This window comes from Aedes aegypti, chromosome 1 (assembly GCF_002204515.2).
Source record: "Aedes aegypti strain LVP_AGWG chromosome 1, AaegL5.0 Primary Assembly, whole genome shotgun sequence".
NCBI classification, from domain to species: Eukaryota; Metazoa; Arthropoda; class Insecta; order Diptera; family Culicidae; genus Aedes; species Aedes aegypti.
Genome location: NC_035107.1, coordinates 74787530 through 74811755, shown reverse-complemented (window position 1 = coordinate 74811755; position 24226 = coordinate 74787530). Strand labels below are relative to the sequence as shown.

The window sequence follows — 24226 nt, the reverse complement described above, 5'->3', positions numbered from 1 at the left end:
AAACTACAAAGTATTTTGAATTAATTTTAGACTCTTAAACACAGTTATTACTTAATCGTGGGACAGTTAAAAAGGCAATAGCCACATGTTAAAAGATTGCATCACAACAATTAAGGGATGTCACAGGACTACCAAAACATGAATTGAAATAAAAGTTCAGAACGGACGATATCCGAGGTGTTTGAAAATCACGAAGTAAATTAAAGCAAGGTTTGCCGCAAAATATTGACTCAGGATGTCGAGGAAAACTAAATTTTGGAGTACAGTCCGGCTTCTTTGATGAAAGATATTATCGATGCAGTCGAGGTTGGGTCGTCTCCAAGAGCGTCTCGGATGCTGCCTGAAATCCCGTTCATATGCCTGGAATTTTCGTAAATCGGGCATACACAGACTATGTGTTCAACTGTGTTCTTCGTTTCGCAGACCTCGCAGATTCGGTGAAAACGTGTCCCTCCAAGATCGTGGGAGACCCTCGTATGGCCGGTTCTCAGCCGGGAGATGACTTTCTGGTCCTTCATTGACTTGGTATCTGTCCAAGCATCGATACTTCCTTTAATTTTCCGCAAGTAGGCCCCTCGCGCGTTAGTCCACTCAGCCTGCCATGCCAGGTGCATCGTTGATTTTACCCAACGTCGAATATCGGCCAGGGCTACTGTTGTTGTATACCGGCGGCCGGAAAAGCCGGAACCTGCAAGGTGATCGGCTCTACTATTACGGGGAACTCCACAGTGCCCTGGAACCCACATAATAGTAACCCCGGGCGGTGCGTGTCGGATTATCCCCTGAATCCACGGATAGCGGGGAGCTTCCGATTGCAGAGCGTAGAAGCAACTTGCTGAGTCGTTGATTATGAAGATCGGACGGGGAGTGGGCTTTGTAGCAGCGTAAAATATAGCCGCTGCTTCCGCGGAAAATATTGAACACTGTTCGGGAAGTCCTAAGCTTACTGCGAGCTTGTCATCCGCAATGCCTATTCCAACCCCTTGCGTTGAGAGGGAACCATCTGTATAACGCCGCTGATGTGCCGTATAATCGGACCGTAGGAGCTCGGCGACGGATTGTCGCAACCGTGTTGATGAGTCTCCTGCCCTGAAGTTGTCCTTTATTCTGCCGTCGAATTTTCGAGAAGAGTGGCGCCAGTCACGGTCACCATACCAGTGGATCTTGGCGACAGGAGGGAGCGCACGTCGGCTATGCTGTCCAGTAGGATGTCGGCCTCTTCTAGGAGGTGGGTTCTGTCGTTTCCAGCGGTCCTCTCCGCAAAAGCGGCTGCTTTTGTACAAAGTGTAGCAGTGATCAAGTAGCGGAAGGGAAGTAGGCCAGCCTCGACGCAGGCTGCGTCGGCTGGAGTGGACGGTAGAAGACCCGGAACTATTCGTACGTAGCGGTAATAAATTGGAGACAGTGTTTCAATTAATTTGTTCACCGCAAGGAAAGTGGTTTCTAGACCATAAAACAGTCGACTGTCAATGAGGGCGGCGGCGACACGGAACCGGATAGCTCGGTTGTTGCTGCGGTGCGGTCTCGAGAGAGATTTCAGTAGGTTCAGGCGGCTACGACAGTTGGCTCTGACTGCTTCACAGTGGGGCTTGAAGGTCAGGCCGCGGTCGAAGATGACTCCAAGAACTTTTGCTGTCTTACGAACAGGTATAACTTGGTTGTTGATGACGATTGGAGGCCCACTGACCCTATGCCCGGATGAGCATATGTGGCATCGAATGCTCTTTGGAGCCGACATGGAGAAACCAACGGAGGAATTAGAATATCGTCCGCGTATACAAATATTTGGACTCCAGGAGGGAGATCCTCGAAAACGCCATCCATCATGATCAGGAACAGGGTTACCGATATGACGGATCCCTGCGGAATACCGGTTTCCTCCTTAAAGGATGCAGACTTTGTGTCTCCAATGGCTACCCTGAAGCAACGGTTTGTCAAAAAGTTTCGGATAAAATGCAAAATATGACCGGTAAGGCTGACCAGCTTTTCTAGTACGAAAGACGTCCATGTCCGGTTAAAGGCTTTCGAGATGTCCAACGAGATCATCTCGGTGTGATGGTTCTTATGCTTCGCTTCTTCCAGAACCTCGCCAAGGGCCGCAAAGTAGGTATTAGTTCCATACCCCGGCCTGAAGGCGTGTTGCCGGTGGTCAAGTAGACTATGTTGCTGTAGGTGGTGCGTTAGTCGGCGGTTTACCATTCTCTCTACTACCTTCGAAAGGCAGCAAGTGAGGGAGATTGGCCGGTAGCTTGCTGTTTCCCGCATTTGATTTCTGGGTTTCGGGATAGGAACGACGAGACTTTTCCGCCACTCAAGTGGGTAAGTGTTACCGGTCCACAGGTTGTTAATCAGCTCTAGCAGTACTAGTTTCCCTGATCCGTCGAGCCTCTTCAACATAGGGTAGCCAATGTCACCGGGACCGGCGGACTTTCCTTTACTTCGGCTTAGAGCGTTTTGCAGTTCGTCTACCAAGAATGGTTCGTTGATGGAAAGTTGGATGTTGCTCTCAGGTACGTTGAAGTTTACTATGTCATCGGTCGTAACACCGGATCGTCGGATAAACTCCGGATCGTAGCTGTCAAAGGCAGCAAGGTTAGCGAAATATTTGCCAAGACCGTTTGCTATAGCCGTTGGTTCCGCAGTAAGGTTTCCATCAATGATGAGTGTGGGCGGAGCAGCGATTCGTTTGCCACTAAGGTATTATTTTGGGCCCAAAGATCGACTGTTGTTTGAGTAGCGTTAATACTGCCGAGAAAGTCTTCCCAACAAGCTCTTTTGGCGTCCCGTATAACTTGCCGGCATTCGTTGCGCTGAAAACGATATCTGACAAGCGTCGCATCTCGATAAGGATGGTCAAGCTCCATTCTTTTGACGACACGAAGGGCTTTCTGCGCGCTTTGATGGTTTTTTTTTTACCTCTGGAGACCACCAACGGAGTGCCTTCCGGCCAGGCTTATTGCTTGTTTTCGGGATTGAAACAATTGCCGCTTGGGCGAGGACGGAGGAGAACTCGGATATGCTACTCGGCTTTTGGGTGCGGAAAGATGCATTTATGCTGTTATTGTATGCGGCCCAGTCTGCCTGGTCATACAACCAGCGGGATCGTCTAGTTGTGGTGGGAGCCTCAGCGGCTACCGAGATTTGTATAGGATGGTGATCGCTTCCGTAAAGGTCAGCATTAACACTCCAACGGAATCGCTGGACCTCCGACCGGGTAACGGCTGAAACGTCGATTGCCGTTGAATAAAACCCTTCAAAATACGTAGGAGAGCCATTATTAAGGATAGCGATGTCATTGTTCTCCAGGAGGTCAAGCAAACTATTGCCTCTAGCGTCAGAGCGAGAGCAACCCCAGGCAGGGTGGTGTGCGTTGAGGTCACCGACGATCATTCTTGGTTCCGGGCAGTGTTGTGAAAAACTCAATTTCTCATAACTCACGTTTGAGATTTTTCATGCGTGAGTTGTCAATCATGCAACTCAGCAGTCAAAAAATCATGGTTGAGTTGGCTCACCTTTTTAACTCATTGTCTCGTATTTCCACAGTTTACTCCCAAACGGCAATAATTTCTTGTTAGTCTGGTAAAATTATGTTAATACTTTCTAACGTAAACAATAACATTCGAGTTTCACGAGTTTTTGCCGGGTATTGCGCCTGAATCATTTTTACGGTTTGAGTTGATTGAGTTGATTTTGCATCAATATCTCACGCGTGAGATTTGCAAAGCAGATCTCTAATGAGTTTGTTCTCACGGGAGAGCGTATTGATTGAGATTTTGAGTGTGAGTCTATCAACACTGGTTCCGGGAGTTGATGAATGCAATTTTCTACCTCCCATATGGTAAATGAATCGAGCAATAGACGTATTCTCTATTGAGGTCACAGAAAGTTCACCATTTAATGTGTGCATAAAGTAGCAAGAACTTGGTCCACAAGGTTACCTTGATAGAAGTTCCCCTTACGAGAGTAAGGTTCTTGAACTAGCGCCACTTGGCCTGTACCATTTTGCATAAGTCTGCAAAGATTGATCGTTGCTGTTCTTGTATGCTGTAGATTGATCCGAGCTATCCTTATCATAGCCGCCACCCACACTAGGAAGGATTAAGCTTTTTGCAATCTCAGCGCGGAAAAAAATTATTGCGAAGACATCAGATCGGTATCCATTGAAAGTCATCAAAAGCATAAAAGCACTGTGTAATGTCTATAATGCGAATCCAAATAAGTGATAATTCAAATTCAATAATAACATATTCATAGTGGAACGCGTCTACGACTTGACTGCCATTCCACGACATATCTTCTGTAATTCTTCAGACCGTAAATACGTCGTGCCAGGATTACAGTCGGCACAATAAATATCCCGCTTTTCGTTTGATCGCACAAGTTCATCGAATCACCTTCCGCCGACAATTTCAATCGAACACTGTTGACAAAGGTGTTTCTTAATTTTACACAATGTTGATCCACAAGTTCAAGAGCCTCTCTCCGTCGGCAGGATTTCCCGCATTTTAGCGGCAAAGTGGGGCCATTCATCCTCGAGAGCTATACTTTCCCACTCTCTCCAGCCAAACAAAGATGATCCAATAATCCTTGTTCCAACCTGGCGTAAATCCCACTGCTTCTGGACGCGGTCGATGCATTCGATTGGCTGTTGTTGTTGACCTCATCGTCGTTGGTATTGCACAGTGGATTTAGTGAAAACTTTAGAAGTGTTGTATTGAAAAAAATATCAAAAACCACTAAAAGTTTACCTATATTTTCTAATTCAAATTGCATACATTTTTACTCTCTATATCTTGATATGCTGTTTATCTGGATATCTCTCTATCTCGATGTGATTTTCGTTCCCGATTTTCTTTCCGTATGCCGATAAGCCCGTCATCAAAGAATACTAGACTTGATGTTAGGGATTCAAAACAATTTGCGAAAACAAAATGACGTTTGTTTGCTTTAAATTTTCGTGGTAACTGAGTGATTTTCAATCTAGTATTCATTGAACTGGATTTTTCAACGATCTGAGTAAGATTTGCACTTTTGACCAACATTCCACTGCAATTCGGCCACTGTGCATCGCTAGAAAAGCACTTCTCGCGGCAAATAGTTGAGTAGAGCTTAGTTAGCGACGACTAACTATGAATGCCACTCCCGCGGGAACGTATCGTGTGGGTCGAAAGTTCGACTAACCTGTCGCGAAGTCACGTACGCCAATGCAATTTCCAGCCTAAACAGACAACTATTGTGGACCACCCGCTGGACGAGACGGGAAGAAGTGTCGACGCACTTGAAATTGTTCCCTTTTTTTATTTCTTTGCGCTTGTTGGCGATAGTTTTAACTGGGACACACCTTTTCGATTGCCCTTGTGGAATAGATACAGATGGGGGATGGATGACGGGGCAAGCGATTGTCACAGGTTCGAGTGTTTGTTTGATTGGGGATTCGACAGGATTGTTGATTAGTGTGCCTACGTGGGGAAATTGGCTGCCAAGAGAAATCCACTGGCTTTGGGAACAATGTTGCAAATCGATATCGAGCTTTGTTGGTTTTGGTTTTTATGAAGCAGGGAAGTTGGCTTCGATGTCTCGATTGGGTGGAAAATGGAGATCGTGTTTTTTACCAACAGTGTTATGGATAGTGGTCACACAATTATTTAGGTTGATTGCATAACATGCAATGCATAGATTTCCATTGAATGATTTCACCCAACTTTTCTAGTTTAGTTAGATATTCTTCTGAGAAATATTTCTTTCACTTCAATGCCTTGGACATATCTCAAGCATACTCGTATGGGCTCTTCCAGTCACCAAGACCAATCGAAATATGGTTCAATGTGTTCCCAAGATGATTCTACTCCCAAGTATAATAAAATCAAATTTTAGGGCAAAATGGGACAAAACTAGCTCCAGTAAATAAACAAGAACCAAAAGAGGGTTCAAAATAAAACTTTAAAAATGAGTGTGAAGCTATTTGTCTGATAATGAATCAGAAAAAATATCCAGTGTTAAAACATTGGAGCAAATGTCGAACGGAATTTTCAATAATTTTAGACAATCCACCCCTTACGAGGTCATATACTTTAATTGGACCAACTACACACAAATTCGCAAATCTCTTATAAGTATTTATGTTCTCCACGCAGAGCTTCTCCTACCAACACACAACGGTGGACTACAGGCTAGTAGCTCCCCCATTGGTGTAGGTCTGCTTCCCTGCGATGTTCATTGTACACTTTATGACAGGCAACCCCTTTTCCAGAATGCTGCTGTAGCAGCAGCACACAAACTACATTAAGTACCACTGACACTACCGCTGCGCTGGGCTGAATGTTCGCTCCGACCTTCCCTCCCCTAGAACTATCTCCACAGGAATAGTGTAAAGAACAGGCGTCGAGTTTATTTAGCGGGCCATCCACCGAAACCCAACCCGAAAGGTATAAATAAACATAACATAATGCTAAAATATACATGCGTAGTCCTTTCAACGGCATAAGGTTAATCCTCACATGATTAAGACAATAAATCTAGGCGGATTACCGCGGGACGTCCTCCTATGTGTACGTTACCGGCGAACTCCGGTACGGAATACTGCTGGAAACCAAACCAGAAGAGAGAGATGGTCGTGTGGTATTTTCGACTGCTCAGTTCTCCGTTGGCCGGCTAGTAGCATCTTCTCTGCCACTGTGAGTTACCTTCTCACTCACTCGATACTTGGAGTGTCTATTTCTACCCAGTCGTATTTTTGGGACAGGTTTTGTGATTCGATATGCTGGATACAGAAAAAAATCAGCCTAGGACAACACTGCTCATCAGCTGCTTCCATATCTTTCAAACTCTAGTATTTCCACGTAGATACTATATTCGAAACCATCTCGACACTATGGATCATAAACAATGATTAACGTTTCAGCAAGTCGTAAAATTTTCCCGAATTTTCAAAGCATCGCTGAGGGACTGGAACTTTTATAGAATCGAACGCAGGTCAAACGATGATAGTTGTTCCATAAATTATTGTTTGCGATGATTTATTTAATTCATGAAACCAAAACTAATACCGTGCTGCATCAATACATTATTCCACACACTTTACACTTCAGATTTTCATGCAAGTGACCAAATTTTCGATATTATTTATTATTTTTACAAGTAAATCAATGAAATGTTGGAGCGTGTCTTGTCTTTAAATCCGGACACCTGATCAAATGATGTTCTTAAATCCGGACATTTTTGGATCAAAATCTGGACACCTGTCACGGTGCTCCCCTGGCAGGTATTATCAGAAAAAAATCTCCATCAGATCTGTGCTCACCAGTCGATTTCTATAGCTAAGCTGCATGTCTGGGCAAAATTTAAAAAAAAAAATCGTAGAGCCCGTTTTGAAGTTACGCCCTTTTGAATGCGTAAGTCCACTAATTCAAAGGAAATCTTAGATATTTAAACGAGTTTTCATTGGCCGTGATTATCAGAATAGATATAATATTAAAATTTGAATCAAGATTGGTTTATATAGGGAAAGTGTACCAGTTATGGCCATAGTGGTTCCCTATTTGGCCATACGGGGAATTTCAAGAACTTTCGCATTTTAAATCTTTTTGAATGTTTAAACATCAAGATATATCTTAAATCTTACTACTACAACACAAAAAAATATTTCAAAATGTTAAAACATTCAAGTAATCCCGTATGGCGAAATAGGGAACCACTATGTCCATAACTGGTACACCTACCCTAGTTATTTGTAACTTTTGGGATGAGTTTTGAATGAGAAGATCAAAACAAAGGTTACGCCCTTTTGGAAGTGTAACCATTGAAACACTAATTTCAAATAGATTAGTTAGGCATTCTTATACATTTGAGCATATTCAAATGTTATCAATGACAAATTTTACTTATATGCCGCCAAATCATTTCACAATCAACTGGTTTTCCATGGGCTCAAGTGTTTTAAGGCATTACGGAGCTAATTTCATCATGTAACCAAATTAGTTCTTGTAGCATAATATTCTGGCTAGTTTGGTGAACCCATATACTCACGATTCAGATTATATTACATGCAACTGATTGTTGCCTGTTGTACAGCGAAGCGAAGTATACGTCAAGTAATACTTTGGGAGTTAAGTTTTCGGTTATGGGTAGCAGTGTATGGAATAAAATAAAATTAACAATGTAGAAAGCAGCTATACAAATGGAAGAAATGCAAAGTTTAGAACATCCGTTTTTTTTTTTTTTAATAGAGTTCAAAATTGTTGCATTTACAGAGCTTAATTTTGAATGTTTGTCTTTGTCAATTTGGAAAACTTTGTGAAGCTTCCAAAGTATTTTCGTTTGTGATGAGTCCTAGCAGCTGGTGAATCTTTACTTCACAAGCACAGTCTGCGATCGGAAACAAATAAAAGTTTACATAGAAACCTTCAGTTTGTGTAGGATTGAAACCCTATTATGGTAGGTAGACCAGCAGGTTATCAACAGGGCCACAGAACAATTTACGATTTTCCGGTAATCAAAATAATAGGGGGATTCACTAAATGGCGTAAATCTTTGCGTATATCGTACTAAACTGAGTATTTTAAATCTTTCACAGAAATGTGTTAACTGCGCACGAAACATTTCAAGTTGCTGAAGTTCGGCAGTCTAACAATCCAAGAATGCGTTTTGCGTTGCTATATGTCGTCTTGTCATCATAAAATAACAAACACATTTTCATTTACAAAAACGGTTGATTTGAGACGACTGGAGTTATAGTTGCAGTTATTTTGTCCATATATTTCGAGGAGATTCTCAAGAGGTTGCCGGAGAGCGATTAGTGCTTGAACTGATGCCGGTGGTAGATTTATCAAGAAAAAGTAATGAAAACCCCAACCATTTTTCCATGACAAGCAAGATGTACTGATCGTATTGGATTACTTTACTTACTTATGTGTGATAATTAATTCTAATAGGAAAGTCTCAACCCAGTTTAAAACAACCATCATCAATCGTTTCATATCAGTTGATTTCCGTCGAATAAAATAACTCACTCATGTAAAACTGTGAGCTGCGTTTCATTTCTTGCCTACAAAATTCAATAATGTTTCTGCTTGTGATAATTGACCTTCATAACGATCCAAAAACCATCGAGCCTTTTTATTTATGTTAAATGGGGATCTTTTCTAACATTCGAGATAGTTTTCAATCTTCGCATAAAATTCGGAGTTAAAGTATAGAATCTTCTCAAGAAAGTTTTATTTTCAAGGGAGACATATAACATAAAGCTCTGAAAGTGAAATAGTATATATCGTGTGGCAGGTACGATATACTCTATGCCCAGGGAAGTCAAGGAAATTTTCATAACGAAAAGATCCGGGACCGACGGGAAATTAAATCTAAACACTTCCAGCATGGCTTTGCTTTGTAGTCGCGGACTTTTACCACTCGGGTAAGGAAGGCCCAAGGTAGCTAGTTGGGCCATAGAAATATTTTATGAATAATAATGACACGGAAATTGCTCCGTAATGCCTTAAAGCGCTTGAGCCTTTGAAAAACTGATCAACTATGAAAGACTTTGGCGACATGTAAGTGCAATGTGTCATTGAAAACATTTAAACATGCTTAACGGAACGCCTGCTTCAAAGAATGCCTAATTAATCTATTGGAAATAAGTGTTTTCAATGAATACACATGCAAAAGGACGTAACTCCAAATTTCGTCTATCTTCTCATTCAAAACTCCTCCCAGAAATTACAAATTAGTATATAAACCAATAATGATTCAAATTTTCATATTATATCTATTCTGATAATCACGGCCAATGAAAACTCGTTAAAATATTTCAGATTTCCTTTGAATTAGTGGACTTACACATTCAAAAGGGCGTAGCTTCAGAACGGGCCCTACGATTTTTTTCAAATTTTGCCCAGACATGCAGCTTAGCTATAGAAATCGACTGGCGAGCACAGATTTGATGGAGATTTTTTTCTGATAATAACGGTCAGGGGAGCACCGTGCCTGTGTTTTTGCATAATCTTATCAAGAGAATCGTACAAATTTGTCGAAATAATATTTTTTAATCAATTCGACGTACGTGTTTCCCTATACTGTCACAAAGAACAACATGTAACTAATATTAGTGATTTAATTACCTGAACTGAAGCACGTGTAGCTTGAACTCGTTAGCGTATGGCTAGAATCTCAGATAAACACAATGAATTTTACTTTTTATCATTTCTTTTAACTCACAACACTTCATGTGTATATATTTCAAGTGTTCTCTTGGTTTTTATATCAAAAATAAAATTTACACTAGCAAAAAGTGAGTCTTCCACACGATGTCCGGGTTTAAAATCACTGGCCCGTAATCCCGGACAGTCTCTTTACACTCCTTTAAATACACATTTGCTTCATTATTCACAACAGCTACGTTACGAAACATTGAAGGTATGTCTCTGTATTTGATTGTGTTCAAAACACTCCATAAAATATACTTCACACGCTCTTTCTTCAACCTTTGGTTTGGGTTGTGCGTTCAACGATTGTTAATCTTAATCAATGTTGCTGAACAACGATCGGAAACGCGAGGCACGATGAATTTTCGTAGGCATCAAAACAGAATCTGCGAAAAAACACAAACAACCGTTCGGGCGCTTCATTCGTTCGTGTTTCATTTTCGGATCGCTGTTTTTCCCGACGATAGGGTGATTTTCCATCGCTCGATAATGTGAACGGTACGATCCACGCTGCCTGCTCTTCGCGAAGAACAGGAAAATTTTCATTTCGATCATCTTCATGCGGGCTTGCAACAATCACGCTAAACTTGCTCCGCTAAAAAATGAGTGCCTAGCGCACAAAATTGGCCTCTTTTCGTGCAGTACAGATTCTGTGCAAAGGGGCTGTACACAGTTTTGTGCAAACGGTGGTAAACAAAACTGAATAAGTGAATTGCGCACAGGGGAGGTACGCTTGGAATGCGGAATTCGTTTCCATTTTTGTTTTGCTTCTGAAAACATAAAAATAAAACATTCCAATTTTAAAGATTTTCAGAGATTTTTTCATTTGAATAGCCGAAGCGGAAGCAAATGAGGAAAACAATTTCGCATTTGCGACCATCTTCCGGCTTTTCGCTAGAAAACATCTCAGAAAACTCCCCATCTTACCAACGGCAAACTGTTTGCTGCCACGCAGGATATCATTGACAGTTCCGTTTCCATCGATCCCGGACAGCCGAAGGCCAAAACGTCGGCAACTCACAGAATGAGTGCGACCTACTCAGAATTTTCACTCAGTCAGCCAGTCCTCATTGGTTGGCTCTTTCTGTGTAGTTTTTACACATGCGCTGCGTGGAGCTGGCTTAGCGTGGAGTGTTTGCTTGACTTTACGAGAAGAAGCAACCTTGCAATGAATCACGAGAATGAACAGCGCGTGGATAAATGAATCCTACGAGTGGAAAGGCTTCGCGAACCACTTATCGGTGTGTTTATTTTGCTTCTTCGGCGTTGCATCCAATCGCTTTTTGCGATGCTCTTCGTGACGCAAAAATGAAAAATGAATTTTGGCGAATGTTGGATCGCGAAGATGCGTCGATCATTGTTCACGAAGAAGATCCATCGCAACTCTGTCTTCAATTAACATGGACCATGAACAAATGACGTCCGTCAGAAACGATTAATGTGTTGAGCAAAAGAAAAATTCGAAGACGTATCATTGCCGGAAGTCGTGCTTACTATGGACTCCACAAGACCTTGCGGTCTGGTAACCTTCACTTCCGTACTAAGTGTACCATGTGCAAGACGCTAATAAGACCGGTAGTCCTCTACGGGCATGAGACGTGGTCAATGGATCATTAAAATAACCAAAACGGCCGCTATGGAAAGCATGGATAGCGCCACCGTAGCCTTGTGTGTTTGACAGAACAGCAATGCTGTCACAATGTTAAATCCCATATACAGTGGCGCCTTTGTTTTGATGCGGTGAGCACTGACAAAAACTACCTTCAATGATCCATTCTCGAAGAGGACCTGCAAGCGCTAGGAGTTTTTGAACGACGTGTGCTTAGGACGATCTTCGGCGGAGTATGTGAGAACGGCGTATGGAGGAGAAGAATAAACCACGAGCTTGCGCAACTCTACAGTGAACCCAGTATCACGAAAGTCGCCAAAGCTGGAAGGGTACGATGGGCGGGACACGTTGTGAGAATGCCGGACAACAATCCCGCAAAAATGGTGTTCAACTCAAATCCGGCCGGTACAAGATGAAGGGCAGCGCAACGAGCTAGGTGGTTTGACCAAGTGGAGCAGGATCTTGGAAGTGTGGGGCGGTCGAGAAATTGGAGGTTAGCAGCCATGGACCGAGTTAGTTGGCGTAACATTGTGGCGCAGGTCATGTCTTGAAGGACGTAGAGCCAGCAAAAGTAAAGTAAGTAACTAGATTGAAAATGAAAGTATAATAATCTTCAATGTTTAAAGTATAGATTATGAAAAAATCCGAAACATGAAAGCATTCAAATTATGTAGAAATAAATAAATATTATCAAAGTGTCCGGATATTGGTACCGTCCGGATTTTGATTCACCACGGTAATGTATTTAACAATCATTTGAAAAGGCATTTCCCCTATTTGAACTACCTAGTCTGCGTGAGCAACAGCGAATTGTACTGAATTGCCCTTAATAGAAAGGTGTAAAATTAATAATATGCATACACAAATTTCCGTACATTATGATGGTGCCATCCCCTGCTGTGCGTTGAGCAGAAGCTTGACACGGAATTTATATTTTCAGTAATGGAACCGTGTAACATCTATTCTCGTAGAAAAGCTTCAAAATGACTGGAATGACCGAGGTATTTGCTGAAGGAACGTTCTACTGTTATTGAGATTAAAAACAACTTAAGGAAATGTTGTTCAGAGAGAGACTTTATCACTATTGGGTAGATTACTCAGGAATATATTATTTACAACCACTGGACGTCTGTCTGTCGGAAACTTTATATGGAAAACTGAGCGAACCAACGGAGCAAAGGCCTCGACTCTGGCACACGTTTCCTGGGTTTTCATTCGCAGTGAACGAAAGAAAAACAGATAAAATTACAATTTTATCACCATTTAAAGACTGAAAGATTCTGTTTATTGAAAGCATATGCCTGGTTCAACATATACATATTAGGAGAAGGGGTGATAAAATGAACACTTTAAGGATATCATCTTGTTTCTGATAATAAACGAGGAATTTGTATAGCTCTATCACACAACATTAAATATAGGGATATTATAAATAGCAGCGACACGAATTCAGACTATAATAGCTAAATTTTCACATATTTAGCTAAAGCATAAAACGATACAAATCTTCATTTTACCTGCCCTATTTGGGTAAAATGAATAGCTTTTGGTGGTAAAATGAACACCACGCAAAAAACGTGAGCAAAACAAATATTTTTAATATTTTTTTTGCATAACCGAAAATATATCCATTAATAACTGTTACCCATTCAAAAAGAATTCTAATAGTATCAGATTTGCAATCATATCATGACGATAATCACCTCACTGAAAAACCTCATGTCTTCCGAGCAATTAGTTACGTCAGTGCTAATTTGCAAACGTGTTTTTCTAAAATCTTTGTTTTCGTTGATATTTTCACTTCAGTTGACTTCCGTATCAACACGAACACTCCGATTTATGCACTAAATCGTCCGTGCGTGATATAAATTCATCAAAATTTGTTGTTTCTACGTAAAAGGCACGGTGTTCATTTTACCACCCCTTCCCCTATAAGAATGAACCTCAAAAAGAATTTTATTTCAAGTCGATATTGTAACTCAAATTTGCAAAAGAAATCCTGTTGTTGATATTTGAAGGTTAGCTAAAGACGATAAACGAATTAAATGCAATTTTCCCGTATAGCCAATGAAAGTTACCGAAAAAGTATACTTTACGTGTTATTCTTAATTGATAGAATATACCAGGAGTTCCCAAGCGTTTCTAAGTGGCGCTCCTTTTTTTAAATTCTACATACTGTGCTGGACAGAATAAGTTACGCATATTCATTTTTGTACACGAAATGTTCAAATTTGCACGAATGGATCTCATTTTTAACGAATACCAGCTTTTCTTAAATTAAACTTTTAACCTTTTTTTTCCAATCTCTTTTTTTGGTATAAATGGCAAAATATGTTATTTAAAATGCTTATTAAACCAAATTTAAGCCAACTGTATAAATGCGCTATACATAGGAACGAAAACTTCTCTGCGATCCTTTTACCAACAAATCTTGCGAATCTACACAGCTATTTGTTAGAAGTGTTGTCAGCTACTATGCAACACTATTATTGTATTGTATCAACAATGTTGTTCTTCAATATTATCGAGAGATGCTTTTACTAACTTGTTGCAAAGTAGTATTGCATAAGGGCAAAAAGGAAAGTAAAATCATGCCCTCACTTTGACGGAACAACCAACCACAGATCAGCCCAAAGGCAATAATGAGGTGTTTGCGCAGCTTCGCAGTAAGCAAGAGCTGTCAAATGGAAGATGTGCATTTCGCTAGAGCCAACGTTTCTCTCCACTCTCTTCACCACAGATTGACTCAAAATTTCTGTGCGTGTACGAGTTTGCTCGCCTGATCAAGATGAGCTGTTTTGTTTTGATTCTGTGTCTCCTTTCACTATGTTCTATTATACTTTATTGCGTTGCATGAGCTAATTGACATTTGAAACTTTTTTTTTTTAATTTGAACGATTTGCAAATTAGCGGGCTATAATTAAAAAGTGTTCAGATTAAAAGCGGTCAAAACAACGGGGCTACCCGATACAGCCTGACTACGCATGCACAAACACAGTCAAACTAGTAAACCGTCAAAACCAATTTATTTTAGATTTGTTTTCTGTAAATCGAAAATTGATTAAATCCTGAATACGAGTAACAGACTCTAAAGAAGGTTGCAAGTGGTAGTCGAAATATGCGTATTAGTCAAACAGGGCCGGGTTTACAAATGTGGGGGCTCGGTGGCCATTATCTTGTAGGGACCCTTTACCCAGAAAAAAGCATTTTTATACTTTACCATTGACTAGATACTTGTAATGTTTTTATAAGGTTTTCATGACTAGAGTCAACTATTTTAGAACGTTGAAAAATATTTCAAATCCCCTATGAACGTTAACCGATTTGAAATTTAAATTAATTTAGGTAATGTTTTTTTTTATCTTTAATACATCTTAGTATATTTTACATGTTTCAATGTTTTTGTCAAAGTAAACATCAAAATGCGTTTGTCGATTCTTTTCTTAAAGGTATCTTAATTCAAATTATGCTTATTCTATTCATGTTTTATATTCAAGTTGTTGAACAAACAGATTTATCTAACAGTTTTGAGTAGAAAAAATTGCTGTAGGGCTGGTAGCAGGTCTTTTTCTATAGGCTTTCCAACAAACATTTTCACGGATTAAGGGTTGAACCAACCACTCTCGAACATATTTCAGCGGAATAAACTGTTATTCAGCAACTAATGTTTGTACAAGAGTAAGTGAGAGGGAGCATAGAGAAGAAAGCAATGAATACTAGATAGACGTGTACCGTGTTACGAACGACTTGCTCAGGGTTTGACCTTCTCAGGGTCGACATGTTTTTGCTCTGGGAGACTTCCTTTTTAACTTTATCATAAATGCACGAAGAGAAATAATTTGATCTTTCGAGAAGGAGAGATGTTGAAACATTCAAACTTAAAGCTTAACTACTATTTATTCTTAAGTAAAAAGACGTTACATCGAATTTGTGGGGGGGGGGGTGTTGGGGGTTCAGGGTTTCGTTGCGGCCGATTGCAGGTGATTGGCAACCATGAAGTGGGTATGCATGCAGAGAGGAGGGGTGGCTTTTTCTGGGCCTTTGAGTGATTTACTTGCCGATTAGCTTCGAGGTCGGTTGATTCCAATCCGTTGCTGCTTCGTGCTTTCACCGTCGTTTCATTCCCAGACGGGGGGGGGGGGTGGTACTGCTTGGTCATGGTACTTCAATTTACGGCTTTTCCAGATGAAACTCTTGGTCTCCATCGCTGACGTTCCATTTGCTCACAAACGAGGCCATAACTCATCGGATATTGAGTCTAGTGGGCTCACTAGACTCGCACCTCCAAAACTGTGGTTATGGGACACTCGTGGTGTGTGGAGCGGTAATAACGAGTGGGGCTTACCGACCACCAGCAAAGAACTCGCCAGCGTACATCAATCTCTGGGATTCGTCTTCTACACGTGCTTGCATAAGATCCGTAGTCACAACTTCGGGGACGATCCAAGAATCGAACACAGTCCGTCGAAAGCACCGTACGTTTTTCTGTCTTCGATTCACGGATTCTATATCTTCACTCCTATCCCGATTTCACATCGACCAGCATTGAGACGCCCGACGATTCCCTCTCTGATCTCGACCTCTCTCACTTCTCTTTTTATTCTGCCTCCTTCTCTCATGCAACTTCCCTTGCTCTCATCCCTCTTCCTCTTTTTCTCAATTCAAAGCTTGCCGCGTAATGGTTGCCAACGTTTCAGATTTCATAGATGTCGGAGTCAAGGGGTATTAAAATTAAATTACATTTTTACAGCAAATCTTAGGCTGGCTATGTAATAATTCACTTGGTTGTTTCCGAAATATCGGTAACAACCGTAAGAGAACGGCGTACCGATTTTATATATGGTATGCCCTCTTCAACATCTTATCCAATTTCTCTCGCCGTTCCCTTACGGTACCCATCCATCTAGTATTCAATGCTTTCTTCTAGGTGCTCCCTCTTACTTCGAGCAAAATAGACTGATATGCTGGTAAACAAATTCAAAACATGTAAATATCTAAAACTGTTGTTGCCTATCTTAAAGTATAGACATTTTAAGTAAGTAAATTTAAAATAATTTTATTTATATTGAAAATACATGAAAAACTATAATTTCGTGAAGTTATCGTGTGTGGAGAGAAAAACAAACATTTTTTTAGAATTTTATCATTTTGTCAAATATTTTCTAGCAGAGCCAAATCAAATTGTAAACAAAAAATCTTATGGAACGTCATATATACATTGTATACTTAAACTCGCCACATTGAAGGATTTTGGAAAAAGAATTCATTACTAGTTAAGTTACAACAAAACACAAGAGTAGGGTTTGTGCTGGCTAGATAAGAATTGAATTTTTAAAATAAACAAATTTATGTAAAAGTTTATTTATTCAAACAAACTTTTCACAGGCTGCTTTTTAAATGCTCCAAGGAAAATAAAAAAAATATAAAAGCATTAACTGGTTTGAAAAAATATTATGATTCTTGATATCAAAGTCGTACCCATACTTTCTGAGACACCCTATAAACTTAATTTGGTAAACAGATAAAGGTATACATTATCGGTAGATAGAGATCTGCCGATAATGTATACCTTTCCCTTAAAAATAAAAATAATAAAAAAGGCGTAATAAAAAAGTGGGAAATCAAAGCTTATCCAGCTTACTTATGAGTATGCATAATATTTTTTTCTAATACTATTCAATGCAAATGCAAATGTGATAAACATTTGGTCAGATTAAATCTTTCAAAGAGTAATTCAAAATTTGACAGAACAGAAGAAACGCGTTAAGAAGTACTTTACTTTAGGATTATACTCAAAGTAAATGTTGAGGAAAATCATGATTAATTCTTTTTCTTCTTGTCATTACATCCTCACTGGCACAGAGTCCGCTTCTCAGTTCTTATGAGTACTTCCTCAGTTATTAACTGAGAGCTTTCTTTGCCAAGAGAAGTCCAATAAATTTCCATAACGATACTATTACACCTTTTTTACTTTATTTTTTGTGTCTAAAATGCTTTTGTCCTACTATGTCCCGGATTGGACACTATAATGTCATTATTTATTTTTAATGATTTTTAGCCACTTGACAGACATTTCAAGACGATTTTAAACATCATAAGTGAAAATTTTGTGCCTTTTCATTCAAGATACTCAACAAGGTTTTTTAAACCCTTCTACGATTGATTTGGTCTCAACTGACTGTAATCACCTTTGTAAACAACTGGTTACTAATGCTGATTTTGATTCTGAATATGTCCCTGTTACAATTCAAATATCCCATGAAGCGATTCTCAATCCTATCAGCTCCACATTCAATTATATACGAGGCAATTGGAATGTATATGAAACATATATCGATAGTAATCTTGATGTTCACATTTTTTTACAAACAAAACATGATATTAACAATGCTCTTGAAACTTCAAACAATTCCATTGTTGAAGCCAAGGGCATTGCAATTCCAAAATGTAAAGAAAATTAAAAAAAATGAATCCGTGATTATAGACGATGATCTTGAGCTCCTGATCCATCTTAAAAACGTGAGGATAATGCAATTTCAACGAAATCGCGATCCTGCTATGAAAATTATATGGCAAGATCTGCAAAAATAAATTAAAAAACAATTTCCACAATTACGAAATGAAAACTTTGAAAATAAAATTTCTCAATTGGACTCAGACTCTAAGCCCTTTTGGAAATTATCTAAAACTTTGAAAAAACCTCAGAAGCCAATAGCGGCATTGAAAGGGGAAAACAAATTATTACTAACTAATTGCGAAAAAGCTCAAAAACTTGCTATGCAGTTTGAAAGCGCGCACAATTTTAATTAAGAACTCAATAGTCCAATTGGAAATCAAGTTACTCAGGACTTTGAAAACATTCTCAATCAAAAGTACGTTTTCGAAAATTCCTGGGAGACTGATTTGGAAGGAGTTGGAACTACTATTTAAAAAAAAAATCAAAAATATGAAATCCCCTGGCGATGATGGAATTTTCTACATCCTCATCAAGAAACTTCCAGAAAATAAACAGTTTATCATCATTTGTTAATTTTAACAAATGTTTGCAGTTGGTATATTTTCCTGAAAAATGGAAGAAAAACCAAGGTTGTACCAATTATAGAACCAGACAAAAATCTTAGCTACTGTCCAATCATCTTTCTTTCCTCCATCAGTAAAATTGTTTTAAATGTCGCTTTGAACAGAATGATGGTCCACGAAAATTTTTGCCTATGAAAGATTCGAATTACGACATTGACATTCGACCACTCATCAATTTCTACGTGTAACTAATTCGATTCGCTCCAACAGATCTGAAAGCTATTCTACTGGTCTTGCTTTTCTAGAAATAGAAAAATCATTCGACAATGTTTGGCATGAAAGTTTGATTGTAAAATTAAAAAAAAAAAACTTTAGTTATCCAACAAAAATTGTAAAAATAATCCAAAGCTATCTGTCAAATCGTACATTTCAGGTTGATTATCAGAACTTCAGGTCTGAAAGACTACCTGTAAGAGCTGGTGTTCCTCAAGGTAGCATTTTGGGACCGAAATCCGTACCGGTTCAAAATCTGTACACTTCATACAAATGGTAGGCGTTTTGTATGAATTGGACGGATTTAGATTCATTTCTTGGGTGTATGGATTTCGATCCCTCATGGTGTACAATATGTTCACATCTGACTTACCTGAGTTACCTCAGGGATGTCAAAAATCTTTGTTTGCGGATGACATAGGCCTCTCCTCCAAAGGACGAAGACTGTGTGGCATCTGTAGTAGATTACAAAAAAGTTTGGATATTTTTTCTTCACACTTGCAAAAATGCAATGGATTTCACCTTATGCTTTTCCAATTCCTATTCACTTTATGCTGATTACAATTCAAGAATCAATCCCAACGAATTTAACGATATTTAACAATGATTCTTATAAGGAGCTTCAAAACTTTTCAATGTTTCGATTTATTTGTTGTCGATTATATAAAATTGCAAATACAATATAAATCCTTGGGACAACTCCACCAACCCTTATTCCCATTTAAAATTCAATATCGCTGCTCATTTCTGGTGTAAACAGCCGCACAATATGCCATCCTTTGTATATTACCCAGCATGTAATCGCAATAAAACCATTATAGAATAAACGTTTGTCATCGCCGCTCGACGACCCCTCTGCCGACCTTTTTTCCCAAAATCGGAACCCCTTTTCTGTCCAACTCACAAAGTTATGAATAACAATATGTTGCATAACACACAACGCGATTACGAGGAGTTTTGCGTTCGGAATCGGATTCGGCATCGGAAAACCCCTTTGCGGACGGAAGCCCAAAGGAGGGAGACCACGAAAGTTTAATAAACCATGAAAGTGTCATGTCCCGGGGAAAAGAAGAAAAAAAAACAACTCACCCTAACTCGGGCCTCGGTCAGGTTCGTCCACATGGCGATCTCCTCCCGCGTCGACATGTCCGGGTAGCGATTCCGGCTGAAAGTCTGCTCCAGTTCGTGCAACTGCTGCGAGGTAAAGTGCGTCCGCTGCCTCCGTTGCCGTTTGTTCTTTTTGTCGTTCTTGCCGCCGGAACCGGCTCCGGAGCCGCCGCCCTGATCCTGTCCGCTGCCGTCGCCGGTTATCGTCGTTCCCGCCGGGTTTCCACTGTCGTCGTGGGACATCCCACTGCTGATGTTTTCCGTCTTGACCGAGGTGGGATCGACACGTGTGACTAGAGAGGAAAATGGGAGAACGGAGAAATCAATTAAAACTTTGTCAATCAATAGTTTTCGGAAACCGTGTACGCCGATCGATGGCAATGTATGTGGGAGAGATTGGTTTGTAAGCGTGAAAAGTTTCCCTGATTGAATAGCGGTGCAAATTTACATAAAACTCCAGTCGAGATTTGCTCTTGAATCAAACTTGCAATGTTGGGAAGCACAATTCCAATTTGTTCAATAAGTTTCCCATCGGCGTCACAAGGCTCGAAAAAAATATGAATGGAAATGAATACGGCCATTTAGGAAAATTAATAAAAAAAAAAATTACAAGCAAAGAGTTTCGAGAAACGTGATCAGTATTTTTGAATATGGTGGATTTAGGCAGGAGACCTTGTACTCCATCAGGAAACCCAAGGTTACCTTCTATATCGCAAATCAAGGTGAATGGAGAATTTGGAATTTTCTGTAATTGGTTGACACACTTAAAAAATGTTTCCTTTGGGGTTCATGCACAAATAACATCACGCTCTAAGGGGGGTAGTCAAGCTAAGCGTGACAATCTCAGTTTCAAAATAAGTGATCTCAAATTATCAGATTTTAGAAGTTTGGTAGTTTTCGATCGGAATCTCTTCTGAATGACGCTGTTTACAACTCCAACTCCGCAATTCCTGTAGCCACCTGTAAAACGAAGAATCGATTCACCAGGCCCCAAAAATAGCAGGTCACACGTTCCAAAGAAAACAAACGTCGGACAGGTGAATGCTCAATTGTACTGTCACACGATACCTCAACGCAACGACTCGCATAGTCGTCATCACCTGTAAACAGTTATGCAGCCAAACGTGAGCTGAGCAGTAAGATATCAATCATTTCGATTGGGTGTCTTGACTTTGCTGTGAGTGATCTTTATCGGTCTGCGCCCTGACGTCTTCTTGACCCTCTTCCTTCTAATGGAAAAGTAAACCAACCAATCATCTCTCCGACGATATCGCGTATTCAAATAGCTACTCCGTTGAGGTTCAGCAGGGAAACTGCCGCAGATAAGACCAAAGGGCAGCACAGAGCTCTGACAGTTGAATTGTATAATGGATGATTTGGGTGCTCGTCGTTGCTCTCCTATTACCTCAGCCCGGGAATACGGGGCAGTGCGTTGTCGATCGATGGATGGCGAAACATGCCGTTACTCGGAGTTTTTAATTGACTGGTGATGGTCACTTGAGGCTTTTCTTATCAGGTGCTTCCGCCGATGCTTGGACACTACTGGCCGCGTTCCGCACCTCTGCCTAATTTGTAAACTGGAGGGATTTGATGAATTGCCCTAAACGACCGTATTCATTTCCATTCATCACTTCTTTTTCCGAAGCTCCCGGGCTGCTTCAGAAACATCAGACGTAAATTGGGAACTTGTTGAACAAATTGGAATAGTGCTTTTCATAGACGTACCGTAAAATCGGGTGTAATTGATCAGAAGGGTGAATTTGATCATCGTATCACACGATTTTATTTATTCGTAATGGAGCAGAAATATCAATGTAAGCTGCAGTAAATGAACGTTGTTTGTCGTAACTATTGTCAAATTGTGTGTTATGAAGTTTTTTGCGTTAAAAAATGTTTATTACTATGGAAATAATGTAAAATTTCAAAATCATGCACGGTGCAGTATTGACAAACACTTATGAACTTCTATTTATAAGCAAGGATTTGAACTTTGTATAAACCTGAAAGTTTGTGAGGATGCTTGAGATATATCCCCAAACCAGATTTCATCACTAAAACTCGGACCAATTAGCTCATATGGTTGAAATAATTGAATTTCTGTTAGATATAATTGAATTCCTTAAGAAATTGCATACATTTAGGCGTTTTCCGCGTAATTCTTGAAATTTAACTATTCGTTATTTATATAAATATTGCATTGTTAAGAATTTGACAAGCATATTCGGATTCAGGGAGCTCAAATTTATCATGTAGAGTTGTTTTGAAAACTAACAATAATGGCTTTGACAAGTGATCAATTTCATCCCCGAAATGATTTTTTATTTTGGAGATATTTGTTAATACTAAAATGACATTTGTTAGAAAATTTCGGCACATAAGGCGATTAGGCTCACCTTCGTACTTGTTTTCCCGCATTTAGTTGTTTGGCATTGTTAACATTATAGAAAACAGACTAGAAAAACCGTGAAAAATGATCAATTTCACCCGAAATTACGTAAAAGTTGTAACGTTCTTCTCTGCTCCTCAAGCAACGGCTTTAGCGCCACCTTCGACTTCCGAAGGACCGTTACTCTGTCAAAGCCCGGTATGAGACCACCCTTCTCAGGGCAGGTCGCAAATAGTTCAATGCAGAAGCAAAAACTCCAAAATGGCACACACGAAAGGACAAATGAACGGAAATCTAACTACAAACCAACTGAAAACTGGAAACTAAACCAAAAAATAAAAGAAAAAGTCAACCAGAACTGAGCGGCAGAAAAAGTCTTAACTTAAGGAACCAACAAATCTAAATAATTACTAAAACTAAACGTAAAAGAATAGTAGAGTCGTTTTCAATCCGAACTCGAAATAAATATTATGAAACTAAGTCAATTTAAACGAATTTATTTAAAAAAAATGAATTTAGAGAGTTATTTGCATAGGACCTATTCAAAACGTATGCAAGCTCTCAATTTATTGTGAACATTCAAATAAAACCTAGTAACTTGTCTGGTGACGTCACGCATTTAACTCATTTAGCTTATTCTATATATACAATTTGCGGATACAATCAATCTGTTCAAAAGCTAGTGTGGATCTGACCTTAACTGCATCGGCGTGGTGCTCCAACGGCGATGGCTTGATCGTCCCTCGACGGCAGGAGAGCTTCGTCGGATTCTAATTGGAACGTGTGCTATACGGTAGACTCGCGCGTGGGCACGATCTTCAGGGTAGAGGCGTCCCTGGCGGTTGGTGGAGTTAGAGCGGGTTGTTGTTGCTCTACGCCTCACGCTTTGGCGAAACGAGTCCAATCGTCGATAATTCTACTCGATTACAGATCGGCGACTCGAGCACACACTTGGGCACAAGCTCACGTCTGAGCTTATCGATTCGGGGGAACGCTTGTTGGACGAGATTTTCCACCCACAATGGCCCACTAGTCGGAACAGTCTTCGGCTAGACACAGGAAGGAACTCCGTAGTCGGAACACCTATTGGAACACGTGGGCGATTCCCGATCACGTGGACTCGAAGTGACTCAGGACAATCCAGGGACAATTTGCACCAGCCTGGACAAGCTGCCCACGTTGGATGGGCTTGACGCTGCCTATTCAACGTGATAAATTCTCACTAACATGAATCTCATAATAATTCTTCACTAAAGGCTTACCTGACTAATCACAATAAATTATTCACTTTATTCAATTTACCGGTCAAACTATTTAAACTCTGAAAATTCAAAATACTGAACCACTCGATTAAATAACTTATTCGAATAATTATGGAAAACTCGCGAACTTACTTCGAGTTCGAATTCAAAGCTCACAAATTAACGATAAGTTCACTTTCGAACAAAGACTTTCACTTTTAAAGAAAAGCTTACTACTTCGGAAAATGATCCGTTCACTTTAACTGACTCCACCAGAATAAAATGGAAAGCGCACAATAAACTTGTTCGAGCCTTAAAGCTACGACGTAATTTCCACCTAATCGTGTACAGTCTTTTTTGTACGATCTTTTTTATTGGTCAGCTCTGGAGGACTCAA

General features: G+C 40.0%; 1 protein-coding gene across 1 annotated transcript in view; it reads right to left on the bottom strand.

Annotated features, from left to right (window-relative positions):
• LOC5569918 (pituitary homeobox homolog Ptx1) overlaps positions 1-24226 on the bottom strand; it is a 181910-nt gene that overhangs the window by 40886 nt on the left and 116798 nt on the right. The window contains exon 4 of the mRNA XM_001658768.2: positions 20185-20495. Within this exon, the coding sequence (XP_001658818.2) occupies positions 20185-20495 (311 nt within the window). The remainder of the gene's footprint in view (positions 1-20184; positions 20496-24226) is intronic.